Source organism: Anolis carolinensis, chromosome 6 (genome assembly GCF_035594765.1).
Source record: "Anolis carolinensis isolate JA03-04 chromosome 6, rAnoCar3.1.pri, whole genome shotgun sequence".
Classification (NCBI taxonomy): Eukaryota; Metazoa; Chordata; class Lepidosauria; order Squamata; family Dactyloidae; genus Anolis; species Anolis carolinensis.
In genome coordinates, this window is record NC_085846.1 from 23,476,071 (window position 1) to 23,494,910 (window position 18,840).

The 18,840-nt window shown below is 39.2% G+C and overlaps 1 protein-coding gene across 1 annotated transcript in view; it reads left to right on the plus strand.

Moving 5' to 3' along the window:
• The window catches only part of lasp1 (LIM and SH3 protein 1), a 55,902-nt gene that overhangs the window by 21,473 nt on the left and 15,589 nt on the right, over positions 1-18,840 (plus strand). Inside the window, exon 3 of the mRNA XM_003222701.4 lies at positions 10,777-10,861. Coding sequence (XP_003222749.1) covers positions 10,777-10,861 — 85 coding nt within the window. The remainder of the gene's footprint in view (positions 1-10,776; positions 10,862-18,840) is intronic.

Sequence of the window (18,840 nt, forward strand, 5' to 3'; positions counted from 1 at the left end):
TTTAAAACACTGACTACAAAAACATTGATTATGAAAAGGCAGACTGCGTTGGATAATCCAGAACATTGTATAAGCGAATGTTGGATAAGTGAGATTCTTCTTTAATATGAAATAATTACTGGGATAGAATAATGCAGAACAATATAATCTCTAAAACCAGGACAGTAAATAAACAGGGGAATTCCACACAGGAAACAATCAGGGCCAGCTAACACCTCCCAACAAAGTATTCCCATCATCAAAGTCTGGCAAATCCTGTTTTCTCAGGGCCACAGACAGTAGAAGCACATAAAATATCGCAAACAACACCACTCTGAAAACAAGGGAATTCCAGACAGGAAACAATCAGGGCCAGCTAACACCTCCCAACAAAGTATTCCCATCATCAAAGTCTGGCAAATCCTGTTTTCTCAGGGCCACAGACAGTAGAAGCACATAAAATATCGCAAACAACACCACTCTGAAAAGGGAATTCCAGACAGGAAACAATCAGGCCCAGCTAACACCTCCCAACAAAAAATTCACTCAGGGAAGAAACAGCCAGGCTTTAAAGCTGCAAGGCCATTACATCCTAATCGTTTTTCCTAATTGCAGCATTCATACTTGCCTCCAACAAACAAAAAAAAACCAATCAGAAATATTGTATATTCACAACCTTTAGGAAATAATATCCCCTGATGGCGCAGCGTGTTAAAGCGCTGAGCTGCTGAACTTCTGGACCGAAAGGCCACAGGTTTGAATTGGGGGAGCGGAGAGAGCCCCCACTGTTAGCCCCAGCTTCTGCCAACCCAGAATTTCAAAAACATGCAAATGTGAGTGCATCAATAGGTACTTCTCCGGCAGGAAGGTAATGCCGCTCCATGTAGTCATCCCACATGACCTTGGAGGAGTCTACGGACAACGCCGGCTCTTCGGCTTAGAAATGGAGATGAGCACCAACCTCCAGAGTAAGACATGACTGGACTTAATGTCAGGGGAAAACCTTTACCCTTTACCTTAACTACCACCAATTCCTCAATACTTTATTTCCCATACCACCAGACTTCACCACAGCAACGCGTGGCCGGGCACAGCTAGTATGTTATATATGCATTTTAAATCAGGTGCTTATAAATGCAAATATTCTTGCTTAATCCATGATTAATTCCATGGATTTCTTCTGTTTGTGCTGCTTTATTAATTTTGACTGTAAACTATGTATTTCTGTTGAGATGCAAGCATATACAAAATATGGGAATTCTGTAATTTTATTTGAACTGGAGCATTCACTTTTCTAAATGCGAAATATTTAGTAGCTATTCTATCATTTTTCACACCCCCTCCTGCTTTAGAGAAGAACAATTTGCAGGACTGCATAAAAAGTATGTACTTCCTGTACAGTTCACAAGTAGGAAGAAGAAAATTCAGAACAGAATATAATTTTCTGTGTATTAGCCTACACTTTTAAGACTGTAAAGAATCTATAATTTTTAAAAATAAATAAAGCCTCATGACAGCGTTTGAATTTCAGCAGTACATATAGCTGTAAGTGTAAGGGACTGAGTTCTAGTATTGATTGGAACTTGAGTGTGTGTTTAATTGTGGAGGCTGTCTGACTTGCATGCACCCCACTGAGCGGGCCTCTTTATTGCTTGAAATGGCAGGAAGCGAGTGGCCTAGTTGCACAGCTATTTCCTCTTCCCTATTCTTGCCTGGAATGAAGACTGTGTTCCTTTTGCAGAACAGCTGCTTTGAAACAGTAATCTCTTTTTTGTAGGAGTGGCAGTGAGACTTGCACTGGAGGACTAATGCACTTGGCTGTCTACAATTCAGTAATTTTATTTTAATTACTGAGCTTCCTAGGTGAAATGTGTATGCTTGTTGGGGGGGAATACCATATTTTTTTTTATCTTAACACGGTTCTTAGGTCTTGAGGTATTTCTGGATTAGGTGTCTAGAATGTTATTAATTTAAGTTATGAGGCAGGCCTCGTCCTACTTACAAATACAGTCCACTTAGCACTTACAATAGCTACTTGCTGATTTCTAAACTCCCTATAGAGGGCATGTTCACAGAGGCACTTCTCGATTACCGTATATTTATAATGGGCCTCTAATTTGAGCATAGGAAGAGTAGCAAGTTTCTGTATTCTAAGATAATTCTAAAATAGTTCAGAAATTGAGATGCAGATAGTCTCCAAGTTGCAGGCATATGACTTACTTATGACTCATAGTTAAGAACAAAGGTGAGAGGATGTGAGAGAAATCTACTCATAGGAAGGGAAATTTACTCCTGAAAAACGTTATCATGTGAAAAAGGTGTCTCCGCTGAAGCTTTATCACCAATCTTTGTTTCCACAGCAAGCCAAATTTTTCAAAATCCAATTATCACAGGGACAGAAAGTTAAGCGAAATCTCCTGAGCAGGAGCACAGACAACAAAACAAATGCCACAGGCGTTAATTCTTTTCTGCTCTATCCTAAACTAATATATATCTCTTTTTGGTTGGAGTTACACCTATCTTGTCTGTAACTCGAAGACTGCCTTTATTTGACACTTGGAATAAATTGTGCTGCGGTATACTGATCCTACCAGATAACTGTAATTCCTCAGCAACATGCAGTTTACTCAGTGACTTGTTGAATTTTTCCTGAAGTCTTTTCATTTATCAGTTTTTGATCCAAATCAGTCTGCGGTATTACTTATCTTCCTCTGCTTTTAATACTTTTCTTAAGATTTACTGTCACCTAGTAGCAGACTTCATGCACATGTCACCTTTTGCATTGTGTGGGGCTAATAACTATCTTTCAATAGAGTAGAATAGCTGGCTGGATTTTAAATGACTCTCCTGTATTTGTTGTGGCTGCTTCTATTGAAATGTAAAACAAAAACAAAAAAAAACTGGTTGTAAGTTCAGAACACTTTTGTGTCTCTATTTTGTCATCCATAGCTATTTCCTTTTTAAAAGAAGAATCTTTCTATGCAGTCAGTGCCACATCTACCCAATTCCCCAAAGATTTAGTATGTATCCTCTGGCTCTTGGCTTGCGACAGACCTCTCATGTATTATTCTAGTTTATGTTGCTTACTTTGGAACCTGTTTTATGTCTGCAAATAACCCAATTAATTGAGTTTTTCCTTTTCACTTTTGTGAGATGTGAAGAAGTTTATTAGTTATGGAAATAAATTGCGGGGCTTTTTCCCTGGATATTTGTAGGTATACCTTAAGGCAGTGGTACGAGGCTTGTGGGTCCCCAGGTCTTTTGACCTACAACCCCTAGAAATCCCAGTCAGTTTTCCAGCTGTTAGGATTTCTGGAAGTTGAGGGCCAAAACATCTGGGGACCCACAGGTTGAGAACCATTGCCTTAATGTATAATTAATACACATTGTTATGAAGTATCAGTGGAACGGAATCCACAACGGCTTGCACTCAGAAACTTACAAAGTAGAAGAAATGGATTGGTGAAAAGGTTCTGAAGGAGGATGCAAATATTCATTCATGGATTTGGTGGGAGGAAGAGATAGAGAAGTAAGGGTGGAGGCAGTTTATATGAACAGAAGCCCTTCAGTTAACTAATTAAATGTTTAACTGTTCTTTATTTTTTGGGCCTGAGATCTGCCTTGTTCTTGACATTTGTATTTCTACAGGAAAGGCAAGTATGGTAAGGACTGTCTTGGTCAGATTTGGAAGGAAGATTCCTTTCTCTGCATTTGGGTTCCTTTTTTGTTTCTTGCTAAGTAATTATGATAGTAACAGTACAAAATGTCCAGAGAATAGATTCAATGGTTGAGTTTTTGTGTGAGAAAATAATATCATCTTAGTCTTTTGGGAATTCTGCTGTTGTTGCTTTCAGATGTGTCTCGCCCTTGTTCTTAATTGAGAGTTGTTTGTGAGTCAGATGTTTGTAACTCTGGGACTGTCTGTATATATAGGTGAGAAGTAAACTGCTATCTCTTATAAAAATAACAAAATAATGCTTTGCTTTTTGGAATTAAAATACTGTATATGTATTTTCCAGGCCTCGGTGCTTGCATCTATGACTTCAGGATCCATGGATATGAAGAGCCAACTGGAGTTTGATAGTTTAGAATAGTTTTACTATTGAAGGGTGCCAATTAGTGTCTTTATTGGATCCTCTGTTCTACGAACCTCTGTATTATGGAGCAGCATGTTTTTAAATTATGTCTGCAGGGAGTTGTTAAACCTTGATTGAATCATTTGTATCTGTCATAGAGGTGAGTGTTGTGCACCTTCCAGTTGTTTCTGGCATACAGTGTTTCTGGCATACAGCCATCACTGTTTCTGGCATACAGTGACCATAAGATTTTGCAAGATTTGTTCAGAGGGGCTTTGCTTTTTCCTTCCTTTGAGGTTGAGAGATAGTGACTTACTAAAGGGTCATCTAGTGAGTTTCCATTGCAGAGTGAGGCTTCAAGCCCTTAGTCATAGTCCAATGATAGACTAAAAATGCACTTTCTAAACTCGTCAAACTGTTATGACTCTAGAATAACGTTTTTCCTGTCTTGTGTTTGTAAAAGGAGTAGTATTGCTATTGACACATTTCTTGAATTGAAGTACATATGCTAAGATGTTGAGATCTTCAACACACTTTCCTAAAGCCGTTTCTGAAACGTTTCAAATTTTAACAGTTCACTGTTTTATGTATTTCTACCCCTCTAAAGAATAATTCATTATCTTTCCTCTGCATCAAAACTCAGAGGCTGCTGTTAGAGTTTTTCAGTTTGACCATTAATACTAGTTGCTGTTGCCATGGCAAACTGAGGAACTTGACTGTCTGCAGTAGCAACATAAAGCTCATGAACCGTGACTGAACCATAAATGTGCCAGTGAGGCAGTCCGTGATACATATATTTTGACTTTTTTTTTTAAAAAAAAAGTGGCTTTAAAGGACAACTGCTTTTTGTATAGAGTCTGTTTCATTAGCAAATAAATCCGGAGTGTATATAGCTTTAAACAGTTAAATTCCCTGATTAAACTCATGTCTGCTCTGCCCTACACTCCAGTGAACAATAAACATGTGTTGGTTTTCTTATACATCAGATCTTCTCTATTGCCAAAAAACCCCCCAGATACATATGTCTTGATCCCTAATACTTTGTCTTTGTTCTTGCTTGACTCTGGTCCATCTTGTTCTCCATCAAGCAAATGATTGTAGCTGCCTCAATTTCCATCTGAGCCCCCTCCCTCTCCACCATTTGGTTAGTACCTTGGAAATCTGTATTGCTTTTGCACAGTTATTCTTGCCACAGGGAAAAGGAACATGTTTAAAAGACTTTTTTTAGCCTGCCAGTGGGCAAGCAATGCTCAGAATCATACAACAAACACTGCTACTATATATATAGTGAGAAAAGCCAGATGTCCAAGTTTGTAATAGGCATAAAGGGCCCTTTTGCAAATGTATATTGGTTTATGCAGCCACCATAATTTCAGAAGATGATGTCTGACATGAAAAACTGAATCAGCCTCCTACTTCTCTCATGCATCCAGTGGTCCCGTGATCACTGCATTCCCTGATGTCACCTCTATTGGGCAGTATTCATACTGAGTTTCCAGTCTGTGGGCCATTCATTTGTTTCCCATATTTGTTAACAGGTTTTATTTAGAATACTCTAGTCAGGACTAAAGTACTGTTCAGTTCAATGGTTCCGTCGACATGGAATTATTTTATTAGAATTTACAGAAAATTAGGTGCTGAGTGTTATTTTTTGGCAGCAGCTGTATCAAATTTGGCCTAAAGGTAATTGGAGCAGAGAGAAGTGATTCAAAATGGCAGTCTGGCAAGTCAGATGTTCCCACCTCAACATCTTTAAACTTACTCACCCAACAACGCACAGTATCCACATCAACACAATCACCATAAACAGCTTGCATTCTCTGATGAATCTCCTTTGGGGTGACACCTTCTGCTCTCAAGAATTCAGTGACTGCACATTGCTTAAGTCGCATTGACCGACCTTCTGCATAGGGTTCTATACTTCACACTTTAACAACACAACCATTAAATGCGAAGGCTTCCCGCCAAATGGAACTGTAGAGGAGAGTCTACTGAACAAGCCAGTACCTGGTGCATACCAGTACTGCCATCTGTTGAGGAGTTATGAAGGTGGAGGCATTACTTTTCATTCAACTGTCGTAATTGAGATGTTGATCTTATAGTAGGGTTACCACACCTGCAAGTTGAGTGTCTCTGATCCGAAATGCTGTGTATATAAGCAAACTAGCTTGGCCACCCATATGGGCAATTTTAAATATTGTAGTATTTTGTATTTCCAGATAAAGGGATACTCAATATGGATTTGTAAGGAAGAGGACATACCACTACTATTAAATAAGCTGTGATAATACTAGAAGTACTGTTAAGTTCATTGTATTTCAATAACATTTGGCAAGATATAATAAAAAGAAACAAGTGATTTAAATACTTCAGTTGTAAGCCAACACAACATGGGTTAGAGTCCCATCCCTCATGCTTACTCAGCCATTACAATATTTCAGGTTCTCACAAAAACCCTACAATGATGGATGCCAGCAAGGAATAGTGCCTTAGAGACTAAAAAGAAGAGCTATAGAGAAACATCTTAATATTCCAGAGAGGGGGGGGGGGGGGGCACGATGATTCAATACAGTAGCTCTTTGGTTGTTGATTTACTTGTCAACACTATTGTTTCTTATTGCCTTATCTCTGTGAGTCCCATCAACATGGCATGATGATACTAAATTCACAAGATATCATCTCTGCCATCCCTAGTTATTGTACAGTGTTTTGCTTTGGCCCATAGACTCATAATAATTAGATATTTACAAAGATTGCTCACTTTCAGTTTCAGACATAAAGGAATCCTGTACATGAACTTTCATTCTGGAGATAAGGACATCTCCAGGGAAAAAAGAGAGCATGAGGTAACCCTTAATTAGCAGTTGTACTGGGTGGTCTCTTCTGTTTTTGTGGCTCAGTTATCCCAGATAGTCCACATGTCATGGAACTGCATATCCTACTTACACCCACTCATTCCTTCTCAGCATCTTGGAGGTAATGGCATAGTCATGGAGATTGAATAGGGTTGTTGTATGTTTTCTGGGCTGTATGACCATGTTCCAGAAGTATTCTCTCCTGACATTTCACCCATATCTATGGCAGGCATCCTCAGAGGTAGTGAGGATGCCTGCCATAGATGTGGGTGAAACATCAGGAGAGAATACTTCTGGAACATGGCCCATAAAACATACAACAACGCTGTGATCCTGGCCATGAAAGCTTTCGACAACACGGAGATTGAATACTTTGTATAATTGGTTGTTGAGGAGAGCACTTAGAGTATTCTATACTCGTTGCTTTTTCTACTCGTTAATTTTACTGAGCACATTTAAACATACACTCATTCTTGGCTGATTTTTCAGAGTAGTCAACTCTATTTTTAACCACAGGTTTCCTGCCTTTCTGCTAAATTATGCTTCAGTTTTTTTTCTTCCTCCCTTCTGTGGCTAGTTGCTCATCTATGTGTGATATTGGTGGGTAATAGTTTGTGGTAGAGGTACTGACATAGAGAATATGTGCAGATAGAAGCTGCTACCCTGTTTCCCCGAAAATAAGACATCCCCAAAAAATAAGACCTAGTAGAGGTTTTACTGAATTGCTAAATATAAGGTCTCCCCCGAAAGTAAGACCTAGCAAAGTTTTTGTTTGGAAGCATGCCCAGCGCCTGCCAAACAGAACACCAGAGCATTCAGGATTGGTAAATGTACATACCAGTTGTACATGGAAATAATGGTAGTAACAAGAAATTCTTGACAGGAGTCACAGTTTGTCTGGTTTGGTTATGTTGGTTTGTGATGACAACTATTGTACAGTATAGAATAAATGTTCACTTTTTTGTTCAACAATAAATGTGAATTCTTCTTCATGGAAAAATAAGACATCCCCTGAAAATAAGACCTAGCGCATCTTTGGGAGTAAAAAATAATATAAGACACTGTCTTATTTTCGGGGAAACACGGTAGCACTTTATAATTAGTTTCTTCCCAACAGTGCTTTGAGGCATTTCTATTCCTTTTAAGGCTACACAGGGAGATCCTGACAGTGATGGGTCTCAAAAGCAGCTTTGATAGATCCAAATGTGGTTCTTTTAGGATCAATATAGATGCAATGTTGAGAAAACAATAATAACTTACCAATGAACAGTTGTATATATGGTGGAGGTGTGTGTAGGAGATGTAGATGAGTTTAAAAATTATAGGGTTCTATATGGAGTTTTGAAATAAGAGAAGGCAGAGTTCTAGCAGAAACTAGAAATAAGAGAAGGCAGAAACTAACAAAATGAAGTTCAACAGGGACAAATGCAAGATACTTCACTTCGGCAGAAAAAATGGAAATCAAAGATACAGAATGGGGGACACCTGGCTAGACAGCAGTACATGTGAAAAAGATCTTGGAGTCCTTGTGGACAACAAGTTAAACATGAGCCAGCAATGTGATGCGGCTGCTAAGAAAGCCAACGGGATTTTGGCCTGCATCAATAGGGGAATAGCGTCTAGATCCAGGGAAGTCATGCTCCCCCTCTATTCTGCCTTGGTCAGACCACACCTGGAATACTGTGTCCAATTCTGGGCACCACAGTTGAAGGGAGATGTTGACAAGCTGGAGAGCGTCCAGAGGAGGGCAACTAAAATGATCAAAGGTCTGGAGAACAAGCCCTATGAGGAGAGGCTTAAAGAACTGGGCATGTTTAGCCTGCAGAAGAGAAGGCTGAGAGGAGACATGATAACCATGTACAAATATGTGAGGGGAAGCCATAGGGAGGAGGGAGCAAGCTTGTTTTCTGCTGCCCTGCAGACTAGGACACGGAACAATGGCTTCAAACTACAGGAAAGGAGATTCCACCTGAACATCAGGAAGAACTTCCTCACTGTGAGGGCTGTTCGGCAGTGGAACTCTCTCCCCCAGACTGTGGTGGAGGCTCCTTCTTTGGAGGCTTTTAAACAGAGGCTGGATGGCCATCTGTCCGGGGTGCTTTGAATGCGATTTCCTGCTTCTTGGCAGGGGGTTGGACTAGATGGCCCATGAGGTCTCTTCCAACTCTACTATTCTATGATTCTATTATTCTTCCTACCCACGTATTACAATGTTACTTTTTTATGCTTCTAGAATGTGAAAAGGGCAGGTTGTCATCTCATCATGAAGGCTAATTCTTCTTAGGTCAATTTAGTGAATCTTCAAATTCAAAGAAGGCAGAATCGACTTAGCTGTCAATTCTGGTTTCCTGCTTCACTGATGCAGCTTAAGGGCAGATAAGATTCTCAGACTCAGAAGATCCTGTTTCATTAGAGCTAAACAGCTCTGTGTATATCATATTTTTAAATCCTTTTAATTGAGTGCAGTTACTACTAAAAAAGTAGTCATGTTAGTTTTTTACATTACAAAAAGGAGGAAGAGGAGGAGAATAAAAAGGGAAACAATTGTGCATATGTGCAAACATTGGTTTCTTCTCCTTTTGCTAGCTAGAGGGAAGAATATGGAAGTGTTTACTGTGCAGCCATTGGGCTCCTATTCATGTGGTCATGGGTTCACTGGGCATTGGCCTCGTTTTCATCTTTGTCCCTAAAGGCATAGAGGCTAGAAATTTGCCTGTTTCAATAGTAAAAATTAAAATCCTGAGGATATTAATTGTAGGATTCATTTTGGATTGTTGCAGTCCTCTTTAGTCAAGTGAACCCTCCGGCTTGCCTTATCATGCTAGAGCTTTAGAGTAGGCAGAGACCTATCTAAAATCCTGTGGCTGTCCTGAAGAATTCTAGGGCTGGTAGTTTAGTGAGACCCAGGACCTCTCTGGCTGAGCATTTCAAAGGCCCTTCCTATAAACTGCAAACCCCAGAATTATGCAGGAGGCAGATGAGCTCTAGGCCTCCTGGTACTAAAGTTGCTAAATGAAATATAAAGTAACTTCACTTCTGGTGAAAGACACAACACTTTATGCTCATGCAAGTAAAGCTGGTGATGATGTAGAACTTTCCTACAGATTCCCGGCATGCAGATTTCTACTTATTTCACTGCACCTCAAAATGTCACAAACTGAAAATGTCATGGAACTGCAGAAGTCACTTAAATTACCTGCTTTGAACCGAGAAGGAAACACTATTTTGTTACGGAAATTTGGAATTCGTGGATCAGGGTTGAGCTTAACCGATGGACTGTGAAAGTCAAAGTGTAACAATTTTTTAAATGGTCCGGCTTTCATTGAGTTTAAAATCTCATTTGGCTCAAAGATAGACAAAAAAATAATGGCTTCGAAATGTGGATAAATTTCGGTTATTTGCAAATTAGTAAATTTTAGGGAGTTTTATCTTTAGAAAAGATGACAGGCTTCGGTTGTTTGTGAGGGTTAACATGAGTGTCACTATTCCAAACAGTCATGCTATTCATGAAACCGTGCATAAATTCTCTTCTCCTACTGACATAGATTTTGGCACATTGAAACGGATACAGTTCTGTGATGTCAAACAAGGAATGCCAGCACTTTCTTTTGAATTTTTCAATAATTCCTCACAGACTTGGACATATTGAAAACAACTACAATAGTTATGGAAATATTCATTCTTTTGGATAGACAGAGACCTCTTGTATGGCTGAGGAGGACCCTCACTAAATCTGCTTGAGATGTGGAGCAGCTGTTATCAATCTGTAGGGATGTTTCCTTCTTTGTGAATCCTGTGACTCATTATTGTCCAAACTAGATTAAGAGTGGTCACCATTAACACAGCTTCATTTGTTTCTGTTCCAGACACTATCCGAAGCAGTCCTTCACCATGGTGGCAGACACTCCTGAAAATCTGCGTCTTAAGCAGCAGAGTGAGCTTCAGAGTCAAGTAAGGCTACTAGTGTTTGATCATGTGCTACCCATTTTATTAATTTTGGATTTTTTTCTCATTGGATTTCTCAAAACAACACTGAGATAGGATGTTAGAACTCAACAACTCTTAAAATAGAATTCTGTTCATTTCTTGTCAGAAAGGAAAACTACTAACATATTGCTAGGGGAAATTAAATTAACAAAGCTGAAATGAAATTAACAAATTTTGACAAGCATCCGCTCTATAAGCAGATGACATTTAGGATATAGTAATGGAGGGATGAGAACTCCAAGCTCCTAGAAAGCATCTGAGGAATGTTACATTTTTTAAAGTACCTAGTACTTATCTGCAGTGATGTGCAAGTACTAAAGACTACAGTAAATAGGTGAACAAATAAATAAGAAGCAAGCAGGCAGACATCAAGCATCATGGAGTGATAAGATCAGGAAGTTTCATACCCAGAGGGGATAACATCTGGTAGCTGCTTCCAACAGTCAGCACAGAAGGTGAGAACATGAAAGAATAGGGTTTTTTCCCCGCTTAGCACTTTTCAGCACAAGGTGCTCTGATTTTTTTTTGTATCCTTCCTCTGTCATAGTGAGAGTGGCATCTTTGAAAGTATCATAATATTTATCTTGTATCTCAGATATAAATGAGTAGAATTACCTGTTCAGTGTAAAAATTGACAAAGAGCTAAGAAGTTGAAATAGCAAAGGAAATTATATTTCTATGCTTGTGTTGCCATCCCATATAATTTGATCAGGCTTAATGTGTAGGCCTTTGTCTGGGTCAGGCCAGTCACCCTGTAAGTACTATTGTGCCTGGTTTTCTAGTCCTGCTACTTGTGGTCATGTTAATTGGGGAGGGGAAAATCATATACAAATATCAGATTACAACTACCAGCAGTGCTAACCATTAATCAGGAATCCAACAGCATTTGAAGGATTGCATAATTCCTATCACATTTTTATTGGAGATAGAAGAATAAAAACTGCTGTTCTACAGGAATAGAGCACTGCTGTAACCATCTCTCTTCTTTTTAGTATAATACACATAGAATGCTATTTCTGCAAAGGGGAATAGAGAAGCTGGAAGTGCAAAAAAAACTTATTAGAGGGAAGCAGTTTTCCCCTAGCTTAGAATATAGCCTGTTAACTGTCTGATTTGACACCCCTCCCACACCATGGGTAGTAGTGTTGTTTCTTCTCAGGCAGTCTTAAGTATTCTTCTCTTTTAAACTGTCTAGGAAGACTTCCATTGGAAAGAAAGACACGGGGCAAAAAAAATGCCTTGGAGGAGAAGATCTTACACAGCCTAACAAAATGACCCAGAAACCTCTGTGTCAAATACTAAAGGCAAAGCTTTGTGAGGACAGACTTTTCTTTATGTTGAAATCTTTTATCTTTTAAATGTGTCCCCAACAAATACATGGAAAGATTAACATTTTTTTCTTGCTGGACAGAAATGAGAACATATTGAAATATTTCAGATGACCACATAGCTTTGGATTGGAAAGCATTTCATATTCCCTGCCCAATCTTCTCTAACTAAAATTAAAAGCAGTAGAATTCTGTTTTTAATTATATTGCTCTCTTACACATAATTTTTCAGAGAACTCTTTGTCAGCTGGCGGCTCTTGGCCATGATGGGCATCTGAGGCTTTGCTGTATATACATTTTTGTGTGTGTGCTGTATTTGAGATAGAACTACATGTTGAGGATTCCTTTGTCTGGAATTTCAAAGTTCTAAATACTCCAAAAGCCAACATCGTTTGCATGATGGCTGGGATAATGGCAGCTTTGTTTTCTGATTGTTCAATGTACATAACATTTGTTTAATGCACAAAATACCATGCCCCTTCTTCAAACTAATTAGGTACATATACTGTATATATAAATACTAATATTCTAATTTTTTTTAAAAAAATAATCCAAATCTGTTCTGGTCCCAAGCATTTTGGATAAGGGATACCTAATCTGTATTGAAATTACAACTACAATATGTCATTCCTTATATTGAGACTCTGTGTATGTGAAGACAGATCATAGTCCTGACATGATGAGTTTGGTAGTGAAGTGATTGCTTTGTGCAAAGCCAGCATGAAACTTAGAGCAGATAGTTCTAAGTATGAGATAGATAACCGTTCTGGAAATCATGGTAGATGCTGAATTGATGTAGTTTTTATCTAAACAGTTGGGAATTTAAATGTTGTTTTCCTGATATACCATCTGGTAGCTCCTGGAACTCCTGCTGGACCTTCTCCAGAGGCATCGATGACTGAAGAAGACATATTGAGAGCTTTCCCACAAACCTCTGTGAGGCCATATTTTGAGTAGCTGCGAAGGTGTAGCTAGTTCCGATAGCATGCCAGAAACATACAATTATCTTCAGTGTGAGTAAACAAGTCCTCCAACTGGGTTAATTTTAATGCTTGCAGCCCACAAATGACAGTGAAATGAGAGGGCTTATTTCCTATGAGTTTCTCAAATTACGAAAATAGCACCTTGAGAGTAAATAAGGAATACTTTGCAGGAGGGCAGGATCTGAGCTTAAAAGGCTCTGTACTTGTTCTGCTCTAAATTGGGATGCTCTGTTTTAAACCTCTGCCCATACTTCACTTAATGGGCACAGACTGGCTGTGTACCGTAGCCAGGCAGTATGTTTTCCACAAAGCAAATTACTGTGCTATTTTATTCCCTAGTTTCTTTCTATATTAACAAAAAAACCCCAGTCTTAGCCCTGAACAACTGGTTCTTCTAAAGAGTAAAGTCAATTCTTTTGCATAGTAACTCTTTTAGAGAATTAATGCTGATAGTATTGGTTTTTATAAAGCAGCCACTGATAAGAATGGACTTTCATAGTTTTTGTTTTTATTTATTTGTGTCAAAAACCTTGCATAAACAAGTATAAAACTGATAAAATAGAGGAAACACAAGCAGATAAATAATTTTAGACCAAAAACGGGCAACAGCAAGTGCATTCCCTGTAGCTTTAAACAGTTCTTTCTCTGTAGGCCAGGCTGTGGTGCAGGCTGGAAAGCAAGCCAGCTGCAACAAATCACTCTGACCAAGAGGTCATGAGTTCGAGGCCAGCCCGTGCCTCTGTCTTGTCTCTGTCTCTGTTCTATGTTATGGCATTGAATGTTTGCCTTTATGTGTGCAATGTGATCCGTCCTGAGTCCCCTTCGGGGTGAGAAGGGCGGAATATAAATGCTGTAAATAAATAAATAAATACATGAGGCAGGGCATTGTAGAGAAGCATATAGACGCTGAGCTGTTTGTTCTGCTCCAGAATCACACAAGGTGGAGGATTCTTCTAGGCAGTGCTGTTTTGCTAGATTGTCTTTTGATCTCCCAGCACCACTTCCGAGTCTGTTCAAGGACTTCTAAGTTGCCCATTCTTGGTTTGCCCCTAGGGGGCCATCCATTTGCGATTTCCTAGTTTCGCTACCCAGAGGGATATTTCTACTGTTGCTGGGGGAACCTTAAGAGGAGTGGTGGTTCTCGTGGAATTTTTCCTTGATTTTAGTCTACTGGGAGGAGGCTGGCAGCCATGCTGTGGATGGCTTTCACAGTGTTCAACTTTATTTCTCTCGTAGTTGGCAGCAACTTCCCATCACAAATCGGGGGAGGGGGTGGCAATGCCAGCTAGCTTGTAGAGCCTATCAACAGGTGTAAGTTTGAGACATCCTGTGATTATTCTGCATGTTTCGTTCAATGCTATGTTCACCTGCTTTGCATGGGCAACCTTGTGCCAAACAGGGCAGGCATATTCAGCAGTTGAGTAAGACAAGGCCAGGGCTGATGTTCTTAATAATTATGGGTCTGCACCCCATGCACCTATCAGTAAGTTTCCTCAGGATGTTGTTGTGTGCAGCTATTTTGTGCTTGGTGTTTACACAGTTTTTCCTTAATGTTAGTGTTTTATGTAAAGTGACGATAATTTTTGATATAGACAAGTCTTTTATGAAATTATCACATTTTATTTAGGAAAAAACAAGTTGCATATTGGTGGCAAAAATGTTTTTTTACATGGTATCATTATAGTATTCAAATACTCAAGCTAGAGCAGAGATGGAGAAAATGTGGTCTACATCCCAATTGGGATGCTATCCCAATTTTGATTGAAATTTTTGATTGCCACCCCCCTTCCCCCGGTTCTTTCTTGGGGAACTACTTCCTCATGCTGCTGGAACCCTCTGCACTCTTTAAAGGAAATTATTTATTATTTATTTCCAATATTTCTACCCCACCCTTCTCCCCGAGGGGACTCAGGGCGGCTTACACAACTGGTAGGATCACTACCAATACATCATAATACCATAAAATAAGAATAAAACAGTTAAAATAGTTAAATAACATAGTAAAATATAATATATAAAAGATTTAACACAGTGCAACACCAAATATATATGCCAATCATCCATCAGACCTTGTGCAAAAGCCTTAATCCAATCCATGTCAATGCTAACTGAGTTCATTCATTAAACGCTTGCGTGTATAGCCAGGTCTTCAACTTCTTTCTAAATCCCAGAAGGGATGGAGCTTGCCAGATGTCACTGGGGAGGGATTTCCATAGCCGAGGAGCCACCACCGAGAAGGCCTTGTCTCTCGTCCCCACCAGCCGCACTTGTGAGGCAGGTGGGATCGAGAGCAGGGCCTCACCGGATGATCTTAAGGTTCTCGTGGGCTCATAGGAGGAGATGCGTTCGGACAGGTAAGTTGGACCAGAACCATTTAGGGCTTTGTAGGTCAAAACCAGCACTTTAAATTGGGCCCGGTAGTATATCGGCAGCCAGAAACTTTATTTCTAAAGTTAAGAAATAAAACAGTTTTAATTGGCTAAAATATGGCAAAAACCACCTCTGAGGATACAGGTGTGGATCATGCTTTTTTTTTTTTAAGGGGCATTTATGTCTACACTAAGGATTAACATGAATTATTTATAAGCAAAACAAGCCTTGGTTACCAATTAATTCAAAAACAAAACAATACAGAGTTGAGCAGGCCTTGAGAGTCTGCTGTGGAGTATGTGCAGTCACCAGACTCAGGACAATTAGTAGAGAAGAAGAAAGTCATTTTTTTCACAACACTGAATTACAGTCTAGCCATTGATGGACTTGTGTGGGAAGCACACAGCTGCATATGGCAAAACATTTATTTCAGAGTAGTCTTCAGGGAAGAAATTGTGTTCTTTATAACTGGAGAAAACACTGCAAACCTTTTAGTTAATCCAGTGAACGAAATTGCTTCCTCACTGAAGGGTAGTGGGCACATATCCTTCTGATTCCCCTATTTAAGCGTTCCATTTAGAAGATGACGGAGGGTATGAGACCAAGGGAATGTAATTGCACCCGCCACCCTCATCTTCTTTCTACCAGGTCATAATAGCCCAGCATTGATCAGGACATGGGAAAGAACTAGCCAGTCTGCCTGACTCACTCACGTCTGGCCTTCTGTAAGAGTAAGAACTAAGTTGATTCCAGATGAGTGCCCATAAAAGGACAGAAAAAACTGAAAGCCAGCCTTGTTTGAGCACTTCCTCTGCTTGCTACACACTGTTGCTTCATCCTCTGATGTGCAAGGGAAATGTCTAATTTGTACATTTCACTGTTTAATAGTTCTTTGCTATAATTAGTTTATTCATAGTGGTGATGAATATTTTTAGGCTACCTTTCTAAAAGTTGTACCCAGATTGCTAACTAGGGCTGGCTACAAGCTGATGCAACTCCCTTTTTTCAATAGGTCCACTGGCTACCAGTTTGGTTTGGGGTACATTTCAAAGTGACAATTATGACATATAAAGTTCTATGTGGCTCAGGGCTTTTTATCTTTTTAAAATTGCATTGATCATTATACTGTATGAAGGTTTTTATATTATTAACTTAATTCTGTTTTAGTATTTACTGTTACGTTTTAATTATATTGTTCTTTTAAAATATGAGTTGCTTTTCGTTCCAATAATTAAAACAGCAGCAGCATCTGGAATGATATGCCAAAGAAGATAAAAAATAAAACACATAAACTGTAAATAGTTGAAAACTTTCAAAACATTACTAATATTTTCCCCATTTCTCAGAATTCTGGGAAATCTGATTTTTGCTCCCAAAATTGATTATAGAGAAAATGAGAATTTGGAATTATAAAAAAAATAGGGTGGAGAGAGATAACCTGTGAAATATATTCAGAAGTATCTGTTAATTATTATCACAAGAGGTGTTAATTTCTGAGCTGCTTCTCTAGAAATATTTTTTTCTTTGTTCATTTTTGATACTATGTCTAGTAGAGTGGTAACATTTTGTCATCCTGTTCATATTTATTACTAACTTCTGTTATTAAGTGGCCAAAATCATGCTTAGGGCAGTTCAGTCAGTAAGGGTATAGCTAAAACCAATTGAGGAAGCCAACTATTTCATTTTTTAAGTACAGTAGAGTCTCGCTTATCCAACATAAACGGGCCGGCAGATCGTTGGGTAAGCGAATATGTTGGATAATAAGGAGAGATTAAGGAAAAGCCTATTAAACATTAAATTAGGTTATGATTTTACAAATTAAGCACCAAAACATCATGTTATACAACAAATTTGACAGAAAAAATAGTTCAGTACACAGTAATGCTATGTAGTAATTACTGTATTTACGAATTTAGCACCAAAATATCATGATGTGTTAAAGCATTGACTACAAAAATGTGTTGGATAATTCAGAACGTTGGATAAGCGGGTCTTGGATAAGTGAGACTCTACTGTGCCTCAAGGGCTCTCACAGAGAAAAACGGTCAGACCCATTCTCTGCCACCCCAGATGGTAGCCTGTCATAGTGGCTTGAAGTTACAGTGGTGAACAGTAGAAAAAACCTATTGACAATGTGAGATGTTGAGCAGTGGAATTGATTAGAGATGTAGTAGGTCTATTTCTTTTGATGTCTTCAAAAAGGAGCTGGGCAACTACTTACTGGGGTGCTGTAGCTGGAAGTTCTGCATTGAGGAGAGGAGGGGCTCCAATTCTGTGACTCTGTGACATTACATCAAGTGATAAATGATAAAACAACTGTTGCGTAAATCCCCTTGATTTCATAGATCTATTTCAACTGAAACTAGAATTTAGCGCAGAGTATGTTTATGGAAGGAGCCTCCGGCGGCTCAGTGTGTTGAAGCGCTGAGCTGCTGAACTTGCAAACCGAAAGGTCCCAGGTTCAAATCCAGGGAGCGGATTGAGCGCCCACTGTTAGCTCCAGCTTCTGCCAACCTAGCAATTCAAAAATATGCAAATGTGAGTACATCAATAGGTATTGCTCTGGCGGGAAGGTAACGGCGTTTCATGCAGTCATGCCGGTCACATGACTTTGGAGGTGTCTATGGACAACGCCGGCTCTTTGGCTTAGAAATGGAGTTGAGCACCAACCCACAGAGTCGGACACGACTAGACTTAACGTCAGGGGAAACCTTTACCTTTACTATGTTTATGGAACCAACCTGTCTCCTCTTTGCTTGACAGTAAATGGCTATTGTAGTGTATCAGCCATTAGTGTTCTTATAAAAGTATATTATACTAAATATGGTCAATATCTCAATGATAGCTGGATATATTTTGTGGCTCACTTTTAAGTTCCTTTTTATTCACCTTGACTCTTTTCCCCCTCACCATCTGCTATAGTTTGTAGTTGGCATCTGTTCCAGGATATGATGAGTGCAAAATACAGAGTGGGAAGCTCCAGAGCCCCCTGGGCGATCTTTTCCTGGATTTGAGGATTAGTTCTGGTCCTGATTTCTGGAAGAATATATCGGCTAATAGGAAAGAAAATCAGTGTAGTGAACATCAGATGTGCCTTGCTGACAAGTAGTTGGCAAGTGTTTTTACCTGATACTGGGATCCTGGTGAACATACTTTTCCTAAGAATTCATGTGCCAAATGGAGATCCATTAATGTTAGAGACAGATGTATTTATTTATTTCTTCGGGCTAATGTGGTGATATACTAGTCTGTAGACTCAGAA